Source organism: Seriola lalandi, unplaced genomic scaffold (assembly GCF_002814215.2).
Source record: "Seriola lalandi dorsalis isolate HSWRI2012SDOR001 ecotype SW California unplaced genomic scaffold, Sedor1 jcf7180002054256, whole genome shotgun sequence".
In the NCBI taxonomy this organism is placed as follows: domain Eukaryota; kingdom Metazoa; phylum Chordata; class Actinopteri; order Carangiformes; family Carangidae; genus Seriola; species Seriola lalandi.
In genome coordinates this window covers 1,750,510-1,767,431 of record NW_019524809.1, presented here as the reverse complement: position 1 = coordinate 1,767,431, position 16,922 = coordinate 1,750,510, and the positions used below count along the sequence as shown (strand labels likewise).

At 39.9% G+C, this 16,922-nt stretch overlaps 2 protein-coding genes across 2 annotated transcripts; one reads left to right on the top strand and one right to left on the bottom strand.

The window, feature by feature from the left end:
• Nucleotides 1-479: 479 nt before the first annotated feature.
• Nucleotides 480-10,961, bottom strand: slc6a7 (solute carrier family 6 member 7). Its single transcript, XM_023404897.2, has 14 exons — nt 10,724-10,961; nt 9,057-9,294; nt 8,420-8,551; nt 7,487-7,691; nt 5,870-6,008; nt 5,623-5,757; nt 5,381-5,484; nt 5,167-5,291; nt 4,822-4,934; nt 4,587-4,724; nt 4,385-4,484; nt 3,966-4,084; nt 2,511-2,684; nt 480-2,354 (listed from the first exon to the last, which is right to left on the bottom strand). The coding sequence occupies exons 1-14, from the start codon at nt 10,787-10,789 to the stop codon at nt 2,184-2,186; spliced, it is 1,959 nt and encodes a 652-aa protein (XP_023260665.1). The 5' UTR covers nt 10,790-10,961; the 3' UTR covers nt 480-2,183.
• A 717-nt stretch (nt 10,962-11,678) lies between these two features.
• On the top strand, nt 11,679-16,722 carry LOC111653947 (SLAIN motif-containing protein-like). The gene is made up of 7 exons (XM_023404701.2): nt 11,679-13,066; nt 13,330-13,466; nt 13,594-13,707; nt 13,836-13,934; nt 14,023-14,319; nt 14,832-14,960; nt 15,109-16,722. The coding sequence occupies exons 1-7, from the start codon at nt 12,657-12,659 to the stop codon at nt 15,369-15,371; spliced, it is 1,449 nt and encodes a 482-aa protein (XP_023260469.1). The 5' UTR covers nt 11,679-12,656; the 3' UTR covers nt 15,372-16,722.
• The last annotated feature ends 200 nt before the right edge of the window (nt 16,723-16,922 follow it).

The window sequence follows — 16,922 nt, the reverse complement described above, 5'->3', positions numbered from 1 at the left end:
ATTATGTGATCATGGATTAAATATGCGTAACCAGCACCCTTTTATATGTGCAACCATTGCCCTCTTGAGGTAAGATTCACGTACTGTCATTTAAAATTAGTAGAAAGCTTGAGGAAACTTTGGGTCATGGTCAGATATTTAGAGAACAACCCTTCTGTTGCCTCCATTAAACTATTTAAAATGCAATGTCATATTTTTTGTGTGTATTGGATGAGTTTAACCTCACTGAGGCTACTCACAGACTGACTGCCACATCAATGACAACTATGGTCAACAGAAGTTCATTTTACAAAACTAATTTTCCAGAGGAAACTCTTCAAACAAGTAGTTACTGTAAATAAAACGGATGGCTTGGCTGTATATACTCACCCGCAGTTTTAATTGTTTTCCAAAAGATATCTTTGAAAGAAAAATCACCAATAAATGTAATCGCAAATAATAATAATGATCACAACAAAAGCAATGAATAGATAAAGATGTGAAGACATTGATAATATTTAATCATTATGCACAGCAATACATAAGAGAATGGCAACAAGGTTTACAAAGGCAAAAAAGATGAGGTTTATGACATGACATACACTCCTAAAACAAACGATAATAAAATGTTTTTACTCAATGGTTTCAAAGTGATCCTACTTGAAAGATGCTTTGAGCACCCCTCAATATTAAAACACAAAATGTAATGTTTCATGTGACTGAAAGGATTTAACAATTCAAACACTGCAGATTTGGTAGATCTCCAATTTACATATTTGCAACATGTACTCAAGAGTGAGCACATATGCCCTTGAAAACGATGGGGAATTTTTATCAGTTACTCCAAATTAAATCTTTGGGAATAGATGACAGTATCAAAACTTCAGGCCTCTGTGAGAGAAGTGCAACTAGTCTTATTAACAAATATTATTAATCTGGGACAGTCTATCTCACACAGCTCTAACACATTAAACAGTGACCGGTGTGTCCAGGTGAACTGTCTCATCTGTGGGAGAAATTTTTGTAATTCTTTTATGTTCCAGGTTTAATACCATTGAAATGATCTTACAAAGGGTCTTTTAAAAATGTATTGATCTTATTGTCACAAATTAAGCAGTGTGGCCAATTCACTAATAACTAATATCTTATCACACCGATTTTGATGTTTTCTTTAAGCAGGCCCATAAAATCAGAGTAACGAGAAATGCTAGGAAGATTGATTTGATAATAATCATGTCCTCAAGCGGACAATACCTTTAACTGATAAGACCTTACATTTAACCAATGATATATAATGACTTAAGGAGGGATTTCTGCAATTAAATAGCAGGGTGGAAACTTGACATTGAAGGACTGGAAAAGCAAAGTTCCAGTAAACATACAAAACTAGAAACCTACCTGTGTGTAGATACCCACTGATTCCTGTCTATTTTTTTTCTAAAAACAAGAAATGTTAGTCAGAAACATATACATCCCACGTTAAAGCCTGTCTACGACATTAATGTGGAATGTAGTTGTAAATGTGACATTACCAGTGTGAGCAACAAAGGAGTGAATTGATCGCTACATTTTTCGCAGATATCTGCAGGAACTGTTCATTTGACATGTAGACAATCACACATTAAATCTTAGACATGGACAGTACCTTGAAAAATCGTTCATTTGGCAAGCTATTTTTAAATGTATTTATTTATTCTCGCAATAATTATTTTTTTCCCGCAAACATTCATGTTAAAAAGTAAAATGAATTAAAAGTATTCCTGACTCTGTGAGGCTGTGTCATCAGCACCTTGTACACTGGTGGGCTGATGAATCGTGGTCACCTCTCCAGGTCAGTGGTGTGGTGCGGAACAGTTAAGAGTCAAGACATAAACAAAATGTAGTGCCCCAGCCGCTGTTGACCGCTGGAAGAGGAAAATTCATTGTTCTGCACTACTATGACAGTAAATATCATCAGAATTACGCTCATCCAAAAGTAAGACGAGGATAATCCAAACTTTCCTTATATTCTACATAATGTAAAAAAAAGTTAAAAAACACTATTCAATCATACATAATAGTATAAATAAAGCAATTCATCCACACTGCCCTGCAGGACACACAGACACGGCCACCAGAGCCTAGCTGGGGCAAATAACATAATGATAAATTCCTCTTTCTCTTGACAACATATCACTGTGCGTTCATCACTGCTCTCCATGCTGTCACGCCTGGCTTCCCGCCTCCCACGTCATTGCAGTGAAGTCCATGTCTGTGAGCGTGACAGTGAACGGAGCCTCCACTCTCTCCGGCTCCACGCGCTCCTGTACTCTCCCCGTGCTGTTCAAATTGTTCACTCTCCAGGAATTCAGAGGTCGAATCGCTTTCTGAAAGCGCTGCGAAAAAGAAGCAAGAGACAGTCATAAAGCTTCCAACAGATATCTAAACAGGCGCAGCAGTGACAGTCGGTTGGAGCTATACTATTTAGTGTGACAGCGGCAGAGGTGTAACCAGACCTCACAGTGACAAAATGACAAAGTGGTGGTACTGACGTCTTTCAGTGTTCCAGTTTCCTTGCAGATGGCCACAATGGCCCAGATGAGAATCTGCAGACAGCAGGTCGCACCCATGCACACGCCCAGCGCTTTACCCCACCGTGGGTACACATAGGACCCGTAGTGGAGCGATGTGTTGTACATCTCGATGAAGATGTACGTCAGGATGAACTACAGCAGCAAGAGGAGAGGCGAAGAGTGAACAGAGGAATGTTTCATCTTCACAAAAAGCCACAGTTGCAACAGAAAGAGAGAGACTGAGAAGGCCAGCAGAGACATGCTGCAGGGGGAACTCAGATTGAATGTCAGTTTCTCCTTTTGAATTATTCACTGCTGTTGTGAACATTTTTTCAGCACAGCAGGCTACATTTCAAATGAATGATGTTATTTTAGTTTCTTTGACCTTTTTGTAACAGTTGGTAATTTGATTGATCATACTTTCGTCTCCTTCCATTTCTGATAAACTATTCAGCCATTTACGGGGGTATTTTTATCTCTCTGGGACAGCTCAATGTCTCACCCCTCATCAAATTACCCTTTGAAAGTACAACAATACATGACAATAAACACACCATCGACCTTATTGTAGATGGTAATTCTGCTTAAGGCAACATACAGAAAAGAGTGGCAGAAATAAGAGAGGAAGTGGTGTAACATGGATTGTGCAATATATGCATAATATTATATGTAGTGTATATGATATGTGCTTTAGTTAACGGTGCTGGTAGAGAAGGTCATAGCTGGACATTATGTACTTAGTAATAGTGATAATTCTTAATTTGTCAAAATAATCTTAATAAAAAAAATCTATATTTTGTTTCTAACATAACATAATAAATTATTGATAAATTAATCTCAAAATAAATGTTCCTTATCCCCTCCTAAGCAAACAAGCTCAGTAGTTTTTTTTGCGATGCTTCATAGAGGCTGTACTGATTTGTATCCAGTACTCACATCATGTGATGTGAGGCAGTTTGAAATATTAAAAGAATCAGTAACATAATGGATCAAATAAGTGTGAGAATTGCTAAGAACCAAAAGGAGGGGATTTGCCATTAACCAGTGACCGCTTAAGGAATTTCAGCCACAGCAACAGATGAACCAAACTGTCAGACCATATTAAAATCTACACTTGACAAAATATGCTGTCCTACTCTTTCATTGTGGCAACAAAGTAAAAATTTTCATTGCTTCTGTGTAAGGTGCTATAAGAGAAGACAAACCCATTTTTTTTCACTTTTTAAATGGCTCTAACGGCCAACAGCGTCCACCAGGTGCCTTATTTCACCACCATAAAACCTATAAATGTCAGTGCATTTACACTTTAGAAAAGATCAACTAACACGATAGGCCAGTTAATTCAGATAATACTAATAACAGATGACCGATGCTGATGTCAGATTGTAGCTGCATCTACCAGTAACAGATGTCAAAACTACCATGTCTACTCACCAGCAGAAGAAACGGAGTGAAGAAAACCCAGCACGCTTTGAAGTAGAGCAGAACTTTGCTGCACCAGGGAGGGCAGTGGCGGATCATATCAATAATGTCTTGACAAAACTGGTTGACCCCTAATAAGAAAGGTTCATTAAGAGATGCATTTTAGTAACCCTGGAAAAGATACTGGGACAGGATAACATAACAGAAAATGTGTTCAATTTATCATTAAGAACATAATGGAGACATGATGTGAAATACAGCAGCTAAAAAAACTGCTTGATGTCAGTGCAGTTTTAAAATAGAAACTGGATTTGCTTTGTAGCCTTCACAACACAGCAAGTCAAGTTTCTCCTCTTTCACAACTAAACATCATGTGTCCTGGATGACTCAGACTCATATAGAGGAGTGATGTTGTGTTAGAGATGGGCTACCATAGAAGAAGGAGATGCCAATGCACATGAAGAGGGTGATGATGATGAGGCCGAAACTAGTGCTGAAGGAGTCAATGAGAGTGAACCAGTAAATCCCTCCCTATGAAGACATAGACAGCATGGGAAATGTGAGTCTGATGACAGAGAAGATGCATTTGCTACACTTTTTCACTTACTACAGTTCAATCAAAAACGCACTCACATCACTCACTAACAAGAGACCCAAAAGGTAGAAGCAAAAACACAGCGTGCCCAGGAACAAGGACTTGTGCAGCGTGTTTTGTCTGAGCTGTGGAAACTCGTCCAGCACAGCAGTGGTGATGCCCTCCATGTTTCCAAACTGTGAGGCAGCAGAGCAGAAGATGTACTGTACATGCAGAGGGGGATTGTATTTTTGTCAGTATCAAACATACAGTTGATAAAGTCTGCAGCCTTACCAGTGTATCAATCCCCAGCATAAAGAGCATGAGGAAGAACAGGATGGACCAGAACACTGAGCCTGGCAGTAGAGCAAGGGCTTCTGGGTAAGCAACAAAGGCCAAACCAGGACCTGAAGCAAAAAAAAAAAAAAAGAAATACATGTAGGTCACTTAGTATAACATGCAAGTTTAAAGTTTAGTAGTAGTAGTAGTCAGTGAGAAAGACTAGAATAAATTCAGATGTGAATATTTTTATAAAGAAGTACACAAAAATACACACATAAGCCATAATACACAAATGAAATGAAATGACAACTACACACAAGTGAGATTTTTATTGTATTAATTGGTCAAAGTAACTACCTGTATCTGCCACCTCTCCAACAGGCACTCCCTTCCTCCATGCCATGTGACCCAGGATTGAGAATATAGCAAATCCTGAAAAGAAGCTGGTGCTGCAGTTTCCTGTTGTGATAATCAGAGTGTCCCTGAAATCAAAAGAGCCACGATTAAGAGACTGAAGCTATCATGACTGCAGCAAGAGAGCAAACGTTGGAGCACAGTTCCCCAAACTCACCTGATCACGTTGTTGTCAAACTTATTGTAAGAGGCCATAGAAAGCAGCCCTCCAACTCCAATGCCTAAGGAGTAGAAGATCTGTGAGGCTGCGTCATTCCACACCTGCAATGTTCAGACAGAAATATGCTTTAAACAATGACAATACCTGCTGTTATTTATATATATTTATATAGCAGCAACAAAGCATTGAGTTCACACACTCCTCAACCTTATATGTGCTAGTCTACCATCAAGAAGTACCTGTGCATTAGCTAATCGGTTCCAGTCTGGTGTGAGGTAGAAAGCAACACCTTGAAGAGAGCCCTCCAGTGTAGCACCTCTGATGATCAGAACGATGAGCACAAAATATGGGAAGGTGGCTGTGACATAAACCACCTGAAGACCCAGACAACATAGACAAGTTTTAGGCCGGCAAGTTATGGCAGCAAAGGGCAGGATTGTATGTGCGTGTATGTGAGTTGACAATAAGAACATTGTGTTGATTCACCTTGCCAGAGCTGCGGATGCCCTTGAGCATACACAGGAATATGATGATCCAGGAGGCCAGGAGGCACAGGGCCAGGGGCCACCGGACACGGCCCGGGTCATGAAGGCCCTCACTGTTTACTACCCCCAGCACTCGCTCACTGCAAGAAAACACAAGTCAAAAACAAACATATATTACAGCACACCTATTACCACACCTATTGCCGCACTTAATACACATTCACTGACACAAAATAAACAGAGTGCAGTTGTTAGGCTGGATTAATAAGTGGCTATGAAGACATTTGTCTGAGGAAGGAGACCATTATTCATACTGTTGAGTTCAAATAAGTTTCTTCAATGTTTACCAGCAATAAAAATCATTGTAGTCCAGTGCTATAAGTGCTCTGAGAGAATAGCACTAAAGAAGGAGAATAATCTAAGTAATATTTTCTTATTTTATCCTTATCTATAAATATTCACACATTATGTGCTGTGACACAAGGATAATCAGAGCTGCTAAAAGCCTTCATAATGTATAATTATAATATAAGGTATAATGTAATATACAATGTATTACCAATCAAAGGGCATTACCAATATGATTATAATACTTCGCAATATAAAAAAAATGGCCAATGCTAATAGCTTTATCCATTTTTAGGCTGTAAAGTCTTATGAACATTGTGCTCTCTGTAATCATAACAGTTAAAGAGTGTGGTTGTCACGTGCCCTAACATCACAGCTCACTTTCTTCCTTAAGGCAACGGTGTAGTGGCAGCCACAGTGTGTTGTTTTGGATCAGCACTTACACCATTTTCACTGATGTAACACTTTATCATCTAGACATGAAGCTTGGTATTTATGCCATTATAAGCATTAATCTGTGTTGGTCCTGAAGTCCCAATATTTTCAGTAGGAATGTTCTTACCAAAATGTTTTTTTCTCTTTTTTTTTATTCTCTTTGTATTTCTTCTCTTCTAAAAGCCCACCATGCCTTTTTTGAAAGTAGGCTCTGGTAATAGGGTCAACAAACAGTCTGACTTACAGGTGATATCTGGCCTCAGACCGTACCTTTTGGTTTGTTTGCTGTACATAAATAAACCCCTGCTTTCACTCGAAGCAGACAGTAAGCTGTCATCATGGCACTATGGCTGACCATGACAACTCTTTCACCATGTTCACAGCACCATACAATCTTTCATGCAAGATGTATTCTGAGAAGTGAGGAATAACTGTGATACTTTACTTATTAAGTATTATAACCATCATGCCTTACAACTGCTGTTATAAAACATCATAATGGTTGATATTTGCAAGTTTAAAGTCTTATATATTGTGCAGGTGTTATACAGAATAATATATCATATTTACAGGAATCAACAGTAAGGTGTGGCCATAAAGTTCCTGGTCTTGTTATCTGAAAAGGTGACAGTTTAAGTCCAGTAAACAATACTGGTGCTTGTTGGAAAAAGTCGCAAAATGTATTTACACAACGTTTGTGTTTACTGCCAGAGTCTAAAGAAGCCTAAGGTAATAAAACAGCCTGTATACATTGGCAAAGCAGGTTTGATTTCTTCAAATATGAGAGGTGGTGAGTGATTGTGTAAAAAGAAAAACAAACAAAAAAATCACTTACTTCCAGAAGATTTCTGTGGGGCTGAGGGTTTTACCAGTGGAGCTATTCCCAGTGCTGTTACAGATACCTGCATTAGCTATAGCATCACAGGACCAGGGCAGAGGGCTCTGGAAGGAGCTGCCCAGGTAGTAAAACGTCCACGCTATGATGACGTTATAGTAGAGACACACCAGCGTGGACACACAGAGCATCCCAATGCCAATACCTACAAGAAATTACAAAAGAAAGGCCTTGAGTATCTCAGAAAAACAAACTATTGTGTTGGGCATTGTATATAAGTTGGATTCATTTAATGTAGATGTAGCTATGAACCTCCTTGTTCTACTTGCAGAAACAATCATTGAATATACCTCGGAGTGTATCGTCCAAATTACAGCATTCAAGACATCCGACATTGCAGACCTTATAAATTTTCTTTTGTCACACTTGGAAGCGTCTCTCTTAATTCAACCTGCCAGGTTGCTGATCATTTCAAATTCAAAATACAAAGCTCACTATTTTTGGGCTTGAAGAAAGTTCCTGCAGGTCTCTTTCTCTGATGTTTATATTTAGCAGCTGTGTTGTTTAGGATTGGCCTCATGACGCACAGTATAGTGATGAGGTGGCAATCTGATGTGAGTCAGCAAGTTATTTTCCTGGACTATTAGTCTGGATTGACTGGTAATACTGCCAGTTTGAGATCTGTTCATGCAAATCATTACATTGTGGTTCAGACTGGATGCTCAAGATTCCTAGAAAATTAAGACAGTGCTGTGATCAGATATCGTTACAATACTTAACATTTTCTGGCTAATTAGAATTGAGTATAAACTAACAATAAATTACCACACTGCCATGATCATCTCTAAAAGTTTCCAAGATTGTGACACTGGCTCACAATGTATGTGAGTGTGTAGTTACTGGGGTAAGAAGCCTGAGAGAACAGGTCATTACCTTTGAGTAGAGGGCAGCATTTCCACACAGTGATGGGGCCAGCCGCTCCATACTGGCCTAAACTCAGCTCCATGAGAAACAGTGGAACACCCGTAACAAAGAGCATGATGAAGTAGGGGATGAGAAACACACCTGTGAATATTAGAAATAGGTCAGTGTGAGGAAAGGGTGGTGCTGGGAGAGACATCCGAGGTATTGATTTGGTTTGTTCAGCTTGAAGCAGACAGCCTGTAGAGGCGGGTTAGCGTCTGTCTACTGTAGGTGGCAGCTTCACGGACATTATTCTGCTTTACTGCTCCAACATGTTTGATTTCAGATGAAGACGCACAGTATTTAAGGCTGGGTTAAACAGGCAGACCACATGTCTGGTGTGCAATCAAGGAAGAAAACACTGTCTCTACTTATAGGATTAGTAAACGCTTTGTGTTTTAGCTCCAAGTACCAAGGCTGCCATGGAGAGCTCTGGGCTGAGTGTGCAAATCAAGCCAGCACAATTAGCAGGACAGCACACACCCAAGGGCAGGGCACAGAGTGTCTCTTGCCCAAATGAGTGTAACAAATTATTACAGACATACCACCTGGCATTTAAAGCATTCGATACTTGACAGGGAAATGGACATGCACACAAACTGCTCACCTCCTCCATTGCGGTAACAAAGATAGGGGAACCGCCACACGTTCCCCAGTCCCACACAGTATCCAATACAGGAGAGCAGGAACTCATACTTCCCTCCCCACTGCTCCCTCGGGACAGCTGGGGTTGGAGTGGGTGCAGGACTTGGAGGTCTGGATTCAATCTGTGACTGCAGCACAGGTGTAGCTGTCGGGTTGTAGCCATTTTGAGAAACGGTATGTCCGTTCAAATGTCCTGAACTCTAGAAAAAAAAAAGGACATTGTTAACGCAGTGAAATCAGAGAGGCAATATTCAGTAATACAGATATCGGTGCAAATCTGTAATTTTTTTTTCATGATAAGGTTGTCTAAAATGTTTCTACATACTGCAAAAATGATACGATCTAGTTACAGCTCAGATGTGCTGGAGGTGATCTTTTATTTCAACTGTAAAACAAGCTTTGTGTGAGGTCTACCCTGTCGGTTGATCTAACTCATGAGATGTTCAAAACTATCAACTGGACTATTCATTCTTTCTTCTCTTCTGCAGGCAATCCATTTCTAGACAAGAGAGGAACTGTTTTCTCATGTCAGGTTACAGGGAGGAAGTCTGATTAAGATAACAGCTTCTGCTTTATGTGCTGTTACTGTCATTGTTATATGTTTAAACGTTAATAATCTATCAGTGACGCAAATACAATTAACATACATTCATCAAATTTATGTTGATGTTTTAAGCCATCCAAAATATATTGTCTCTGAGATTTCTTACACCAGGTTTCATATACACAAGAAAGGTGTCTCTATGTCTCTATGCCTGTTAACATGTTAACAGGCTTAGAGACATTGATGTAGGAACTAAGAAGTTGAGGTACTGCACAATGTAACTCTTTTGACAAGAGAAGTAACAGAGGAGTGTGTACAACCAATTGCAGTGCCTGAAGTAAACCAACAGAAGAGGGCTGAATAAGACTCAATGAATGGCATTAAAGGCCGTCCTAAAAGAAGAGTGTTTAATCATCAGCTTCATCATCTCCATCATCATTTAGAAATGCAGTACATCTCTACTAACTTATGAGCTGAGACATAGCAGGGGCTGGTAATGTTGCTATTATTGTTTGAAAAATTACTCAGTTATGAAGTATAAAGCTATTAATCAATTATAAAAGTAGTTAACTAATACTTCTCTATCATTTCACAAATCCATTTATCAACTAATTATTTGTTAAAAATCTAAAAAAAACAAACAAACTTACATTTACTCAAGACTTTTTATGTTTGCACCATATATTACATAAATAAGGCATTGCATAATTATATGGCACAAACCTACAATTCAAATGACATGTTGAATAATTCCCCTCAGTCTGTTTTCTGTGGTGTAAAACCCTGAGAAAAGTTTGGACAAACACATCTGTCGAGTGACTCAGGCTCTGCTGTCCACAGTGCGTCTGCTCTGCTGCGGCTGAAGACAAACCTGGGAGCTCAGAGCAATGTGGACGGACAGGTTAGACTGCTTCACCCCAACAACTTTTATCTTTCCCTTTAACTTTCTTTTCCCGGTAGGTGAAATTAAATCGCCCGTAAAGGGCTTCCACGTTGGTTAGAGAGACAAACCTACTTCTTAAACCCACACAGAGATATGGCTGTTGTGGTTTCAGCGGTAAAGAGCCCAAAACCTCCGCTCATACCTGCGATGTGTTTGTACTGGCTACAGCGGGGCTCCCGGGTGCTGCTTTGCCGCTGTCGTCCTGCATTTCCCCGCGGCAGAGGTGGCGCTTCACTATTTGATTTATCGCTCGGTGGTCCACATTTTAGAAGGAAAAGTCCTCTCGGAAAGTTCAGCACTTTGGTGTAGTTTTAGCAGCCGGTAAAGAGCAGCCGTCGGTCGGCGTTAAAGGAGAGTGACACCGCAGGGAGGCATCAGCGATGACGATAAGGAAACAGGCCGGTGAAGCGCAGGGAGGCAGGGCGCAGGTGCGGCAGAGACACGGCGGAGGACAAGACACCTCCTCCTAACCTGCAGTTTTTTTTTTTTTTTCAGATGAAGTCAGGGTTGATTCAAGGATGTTTTGAGAGGGGCAATTCAAGGGCAGCTAACTGGGGTGGGCAACTTGATCATTTCTTATCAAGAAAAAAAGCTTTTTTTAAAGGGGCTGTAGCAAAACTATTCACGTTAATGTGAAAAGAATATGTGAGGGGGAGTTTTGCTATCCTGTCTCTGTCCAGTGTTAAATATACCATCACTTCTAAAGCTACTGTCTGGTCTTTGTGACCCCTTACATACACAGAGATGTAAAAATAACAGTTTGTGGTTTTGTCAGAGTGGTTACACACTGGACTTTTTCTTGACAAACAACACCTTTGTGCAGTGCCTCCACTGATGACATGCTCTTTCCAAACCTGACCGCACCCGGCTGTAATCATGGGTATGATCAGAGATTCAACACACTTTTTACCTGTCAACCCCTAGAGGTCATTAAAAGCAATTCTTACCTTCTACACAATGTGTCTATTGGAGTATAGTCACTCTTTAGAAAAACTAAAATTGTACTCATTGTTTTCTCTTTGAGAAATTTGACTAATTTCCCTCTGTCTATGCATGATATTCTGTGAAGTCTGTAAAATTTGGACAGTACAAATTTAAATGAATTATTAAAAAGATCTCTAAAGAAAAAGACAATATCTGTCTGTATGTAAAAGATCAGACCTGGTGTGATGACATGAACTTTAGTAAATGCACATTTCTTTTTCTAACAGTTAGATTGTGTCATTGACAGGTAAAGTTAAAAAACAAAGTGTCTTCGTGTGAGAAGAACGTAGAAGAAATGAGGTTTCACTTGGAGAAGCTACAAATCTTGTGTTAATCTGCCTGTGTGTGACAGAGAGAGGGGGAAGGACAGACAGAGAGAGAAGCAGCATCTGACCACACTTGTCAATGCAACTTCCTGGGGTGTGATGAGTGAGACAGAGCTACATTTGAAAGTAATCAACCACAGGCATTCAGCAATAGCATTCAGTATGACAACTAAAGAAGCAGCTGCACAGCATAGACTAGCTCCCATTATCAATACCAAAGGAACATAAACATGTTATGGATTGATCAACACTTCAGATAGAGCAGTTCCTCCTTGGTGCATTGAATGTAAAGAGTTTAATGTCCTTGACAGCTAAACAGAAACATGACATACTCTGTGACTAAACCAAGAAAGCAAACAAATACTTGTAACAGCTTTTACCTTCACTAGCCTATAGGTATTGTCCACATTAGTCTTGATGGTGTGATGTTGGGTGTCTATTTTTCTTTCTTAGTAGCCACTCACAAACTCTTTAATCCACATAAGCTCATGATGCTTCTCTAAATCCATCCAATCTGTTGGGTGTCTATACTTAACAGCACTACTCAACAAATCTAGGTCAATATATGGCACAGTGAAGCTACACAGTTGCTGCTTGTGCAGACCAATAATGGCCACAACTGGACCTTTAAAGAATCATATTATTTTAAAATAAAGATTTAGTCAGATGTAGCTAACATCTTCATAACAGCACACTGAGGCGGAATAAACCAAAACTGGATGAGAGATTGATGAAGTGAGAAGTATTGAGGATTTCACCAGGAAAATGGAAGTCCAAGACCAACTGAAGAGCGACTGGAGCCGGTATTTTTGCAATCAGTCACCAATGGAGATCGATACAAGTGCAAACTACTGTCTTCTCTGCAGTGATCTGAGAAGCAACTCTGTAAAGCTGGAGAGCAGTTCAGATCCATACAGCAGCACCTGGACCGACACTGAGCCAGCAAGGTTTAAGAGTTGCAACAGTCGGTCGTTTGCCATGGATGCAAGGATAAGACTAGACCATTTGAAGTCAGGGTGTAAGTCCCCCTCACCTTGCTGTGCCATGGATGGGCCATTGTACAACTATAACTGTCAAAAAGACATCTTGGACACTGAGCCAAAAGAAGAAGAGTCTGCTCTGGACTTGGTAGAGCTCCTTGATGTAGACGATGATGAGCAGGATGAAGAGAGCTGGTTAGTAGCATCAGACCATCAATGATATTCTTTTGAGAGTGTGGTAAAAAAAAAAAATGTGTTTCATTTTTCTGTCTTCACTGTGGTCAGACTTTAGTTAGGGACAATGTCTAATGTAAAAATGAAAGGAAGCTAGGTTTGATCTATTGTCCAAGTCACTACACAATTGAAAAGATATGTAAAGGAGCTAGAATGGTGGAGCTTTGAAAACTGTTCAGTTTCTTTTCTACCTGTGAGTGAATGTCGTCTCTTATTCCTCACAGGTTATATGAGTCTCCAAAGAAGCAGGTGACTGTGGAGAAAACAGAGTCTGCTCTCACATGGTGTCGACATGTCCTAGACAACCCCAGTCCTGAGATGGAGGCAGCATGTCGTCTGCTGATAAATAGGCTTGATGAAAGTAAGCAAGCAGCACCTAGGCTCCATCAAATCAATCAAATTGTTTTGATTAAAAAAAAAAAAGATTTTTCTGAGGGGCGATCATCCTGGTCACAGGTTTACTTTATGCTCACTTTCTGTATTGTCAGGATCAAGCAGTCACTTCTACAGACGTCCTGCAGTTTTTCATCATACTGACACTGTTTGCTCTTTTATGGACAAATCATCTGTCAACACGACACGGCACACCTCTGACAGTTTAGGTAATATAGTGATTACAGCTTCAGGATTCTCAACTTCTTTTTATACAAATAACCTGAGATATTCTTTATAATTCATCAACATTGATCAGTATTTTAGTTGAATATTTTGCATTTATTAATCTTCACAGATAACAGTGATCTGAGCAACTCCCATGACTCCATCAACACAAACTACAGACTGGATGACATCACAGATGTCCACATTATGGCTCGTATACAGGAGGCCAGTGGGTGTAGAGGAATCTTTTTGATTATTTAGTGTATACTGTATACTCACTGAACGTTGGGTAGAGATAACTTGAGTCTGTCTTCCAGGTTTACGACAAGACTATGTTTCTACGCCTGCTGCTGCTTCACCTTGGAGAAGCCCTGAGTCACCAGCGATGCTTCCGTGTTATTTTAACACCACATTAGAAAATGTTGATGACTTCACTCCAGGAAATAAAACTGAGGTTTCATCTTCCTCTCGCTGGCAGCCTGCTCGGTTGTCACTGAGCTCTTCCTCTTCCTCACCAACATCAGCTGCTGAGCAGAACTGCCAAAGCCCAAACCTGGCCAGACTTCACCAGCAAGTCACCCAGTTCAAGCTGCTTAAACTCGCTCAGAATCAAGGTAAACAGAACAGGCACAGTCTGACATCTACAGACACTCTCTATTCTGTTTTTAATTACACCCTGCTATATTATCAGATCATCAGATCATCATATTATCAGACACCACGTTAGATTGGTGTAAGGCGTTATCATTATTGATTGATTGTGATTGAATAATCTCAGCTTTCGTGTGTGGTGGGTGAGGTCTCAGCCAAACAAAAAGCCTGTTTGTGGCTTTAATGAGATTTTCATGATCCCTAGATCAAATAGTTTTTTAGTAATAGGACTTTTTAAAGAAGTACTTCATTAATTTCAGTTTTTAGGTAGACAGTGAGGCAGAAGAAATAGAGATACTGAATCACTTTGGAACAGGATAATAATGAGATGATATCCAATTAATACATTTTTTTTGTATAAAAGTTACTCCTATGATAAAGTTCATAATAAAAACATTTTCCAGTTTGGTAAAACCCTAGAGAAACTGCACCTACAAACACAATGTTTTGGAAAAAACCCTGATGTGTTTTGCAGCAACATCACCAGGCAGGACCAGGTCGCCTGCACGGACCAGCCTCCGCTCCCTCCAGGCTGTTAGGAACAGCCGAAGTTTAGACACAGACAGCTGCCACCCTGCTGATGAAATAGTTCATCCTCCATCAGGTTTGGATCTCTTTCCTCACATTTCAAAAAAACAAATGAAAAAAGGTCCAAATTGGTCTGATTCGGTAAAGTTACATGAGAGCTGAAACAGAGACACGTAGCACAGTTACAACAATTTCAGAAAAAAAACCTCTGATTGTTTTCCTAGGTGTATCATCTACCAGAATGGGGTCAAGTCACTGGTCTCCATCACTTTCTGCAGCATCCATGAACTCCAGTATTTTGTTGCAATCGGTGAGAGACTCCTCAGTCCGGGTCCCAGCCATGAAGAGACTGCAGAGGTCTCAGTCTCTCAGCCCCTGCAGGATTCCTCACCCTGCTAAAGGATACCTGTCTGTACATGGACGTGTTTTTGCCTCACCTGAGAGGTCGACCGTTGTAGCTTGGGCCAGAAATGCACCATCCACTTAACGGTGAAAGAAGTCAACAGTGAATCCCTGAGACGTATTATGATGAAGTATAATTAAAACATAAAGAAGTCCATGTAATATTTTGTAATAATTGTATGGTTGTTGAGTCTGCATAATCATATACATATCTTTACACTGTGAAGGAATTAGAGTCTGCATTACAATCTTTTATTTCATGGCATGTTGCTTTTGGGGGAAGATATTGTATATACGACATTTGTGTGAACTTTCCATGCCAGAGTGTGAAGCTGAAAGTGTTGCATCCTGGAGGGGTGGATTTTATATAACTAAGACCTCTGTTGTGTTGTCTGAACAAAAACCTAAATAATGTGAACTATTATAAGAGTGTGAAGTCAGAAGAATGTAGAAATGTCAGCAACCTTGTTCTGCTGATAAACTGACCCGTCTGAGATGCCCTTGAATCAATGACAGTGAAGACTAACGTTCCTTTCTGTGCTGCAGGACTCAGTACTGTATGTTCTGTACTATCAGTCATTTTTCGAGCATGCTGCACTCAAGCTCAAATAATTCTTAGGACGGATCATATAATGCGTCAACAGACGTAGTAGCACAATGTGATGAATTGAAAGTTTATCAGTGTAGGTCACAAACTGATTTGCTTAGATGTTGATTTGAATGTGGAAGTGCAGTTATACTTTGCTTTAGATTGCAGAATGGGCTGTTTTCTGCAGAGCTGTTGCAACAGGAAGTGGGCCGCTTGCTGTCACGTAAGAGACACTAAACAGGTAACCTATGCATAATAGGAAACTAGCTTGTTGCCAGGAAACAGAGGTACAGCTTCTTCTGAATATGTACTCAGTGTCATTCACTTCTTCAGTGGAGGCTACAATTTGCTGATAATTTGTGCTGAAAACATGATGTGGTTCAACACAACCAATGGATTTTCAGTTCAACTGTTTTCCAGATCTTTTTTAAAATTTAAAACTACCTGAATCCTTCCAGAAGAGCATTTTTAGCACTTGACATTGAATGAAGTGACTATTAAATGGGAAATGCCTTTAGATGTTTGTATACAGCACAGGTTTAGTACATGGTATAATTTGTCTCAGGGAAGCTACATTTCTCTCATGTTGCTACATGTCATGTAAGGTCCAATACCGTGTTTACATTGCTGTGGTTTTCAGCCTTTTCAGTCTTTTATTCATAGCAAATCTATCAGTCTGTTCAGTCTCTTTGATACCTTGTCATCTTTTTGTGCCTGAGTGGGATCCAATGAGCCGTACATAGTGAACAAATAAAGTGCTTAAGGAATGACCTCTATGTTCAGATGTTTATCATAATGAACTGGTGAAGAAATGAGTGGATTAAAGTAGCTGAGATGACACATTTGACGAAGAGGTTTTGCTCTTGTGTTTGCACTTTTGGGAGCCTGCTTATTACCCTTCATTACACAAAAATATCAAAATGAAGTCAGTTGGTCCAAAATAATTTGAAACCGAGACATTTCATAGTGTGTATACTGGAGGTACAGAGTGGTGCTGGAGTACCCTCTGCTGTTCAATGTGAGCTTTGTTTATGAATTCAGAAATAG

Bases quoted from the DNA above. Each gene is read 5' to 3' on its own strand.
- slc6a7 (XM_023404897.2), bottom strand. From the start codon at position 10,789: ATGCAGGACGACAGCGGCAAAGCAGCACCCGGGAGCCCCGCTGTAGCC. The intron at 4,485-4,586 runs GTGAGTGCGTTT...ATGTCTTCATAG, and splicing joins GTCTCTTGTTAGTGAGTGAT to GGAGGGATTTACTGGTTCAC. The intron at 4,085-4,384 runs GTAGCCCATCTC...CTTTCTTATTAG, and splicing joins TGGCATCTCCTTCTTCTATG to GGGTCAACCAGTTTTGTCAA.
- LOC111653947 (XM_023404701.2), top strand. From the start codon at position 12,657: ATGGAAGTCCAAGACCAACTGAAGAGCGACTGGAGCCGGTATTTTTGC. The intron at 13,467-13,593 runs GTAAGCAAGCAG...CTGTATTGTCAG, and splicing joins GATAAATAGGCTTGATGAAA to GATCAAGCAGTCACTTCTAC. The intron at 14,961-15,108 runs GTTTGGATCTCT...TTGTTTTCCTAG, and splicing joins AATAGTTCATCCTCCATCAG to GTGTATCATCTACCAGAATG.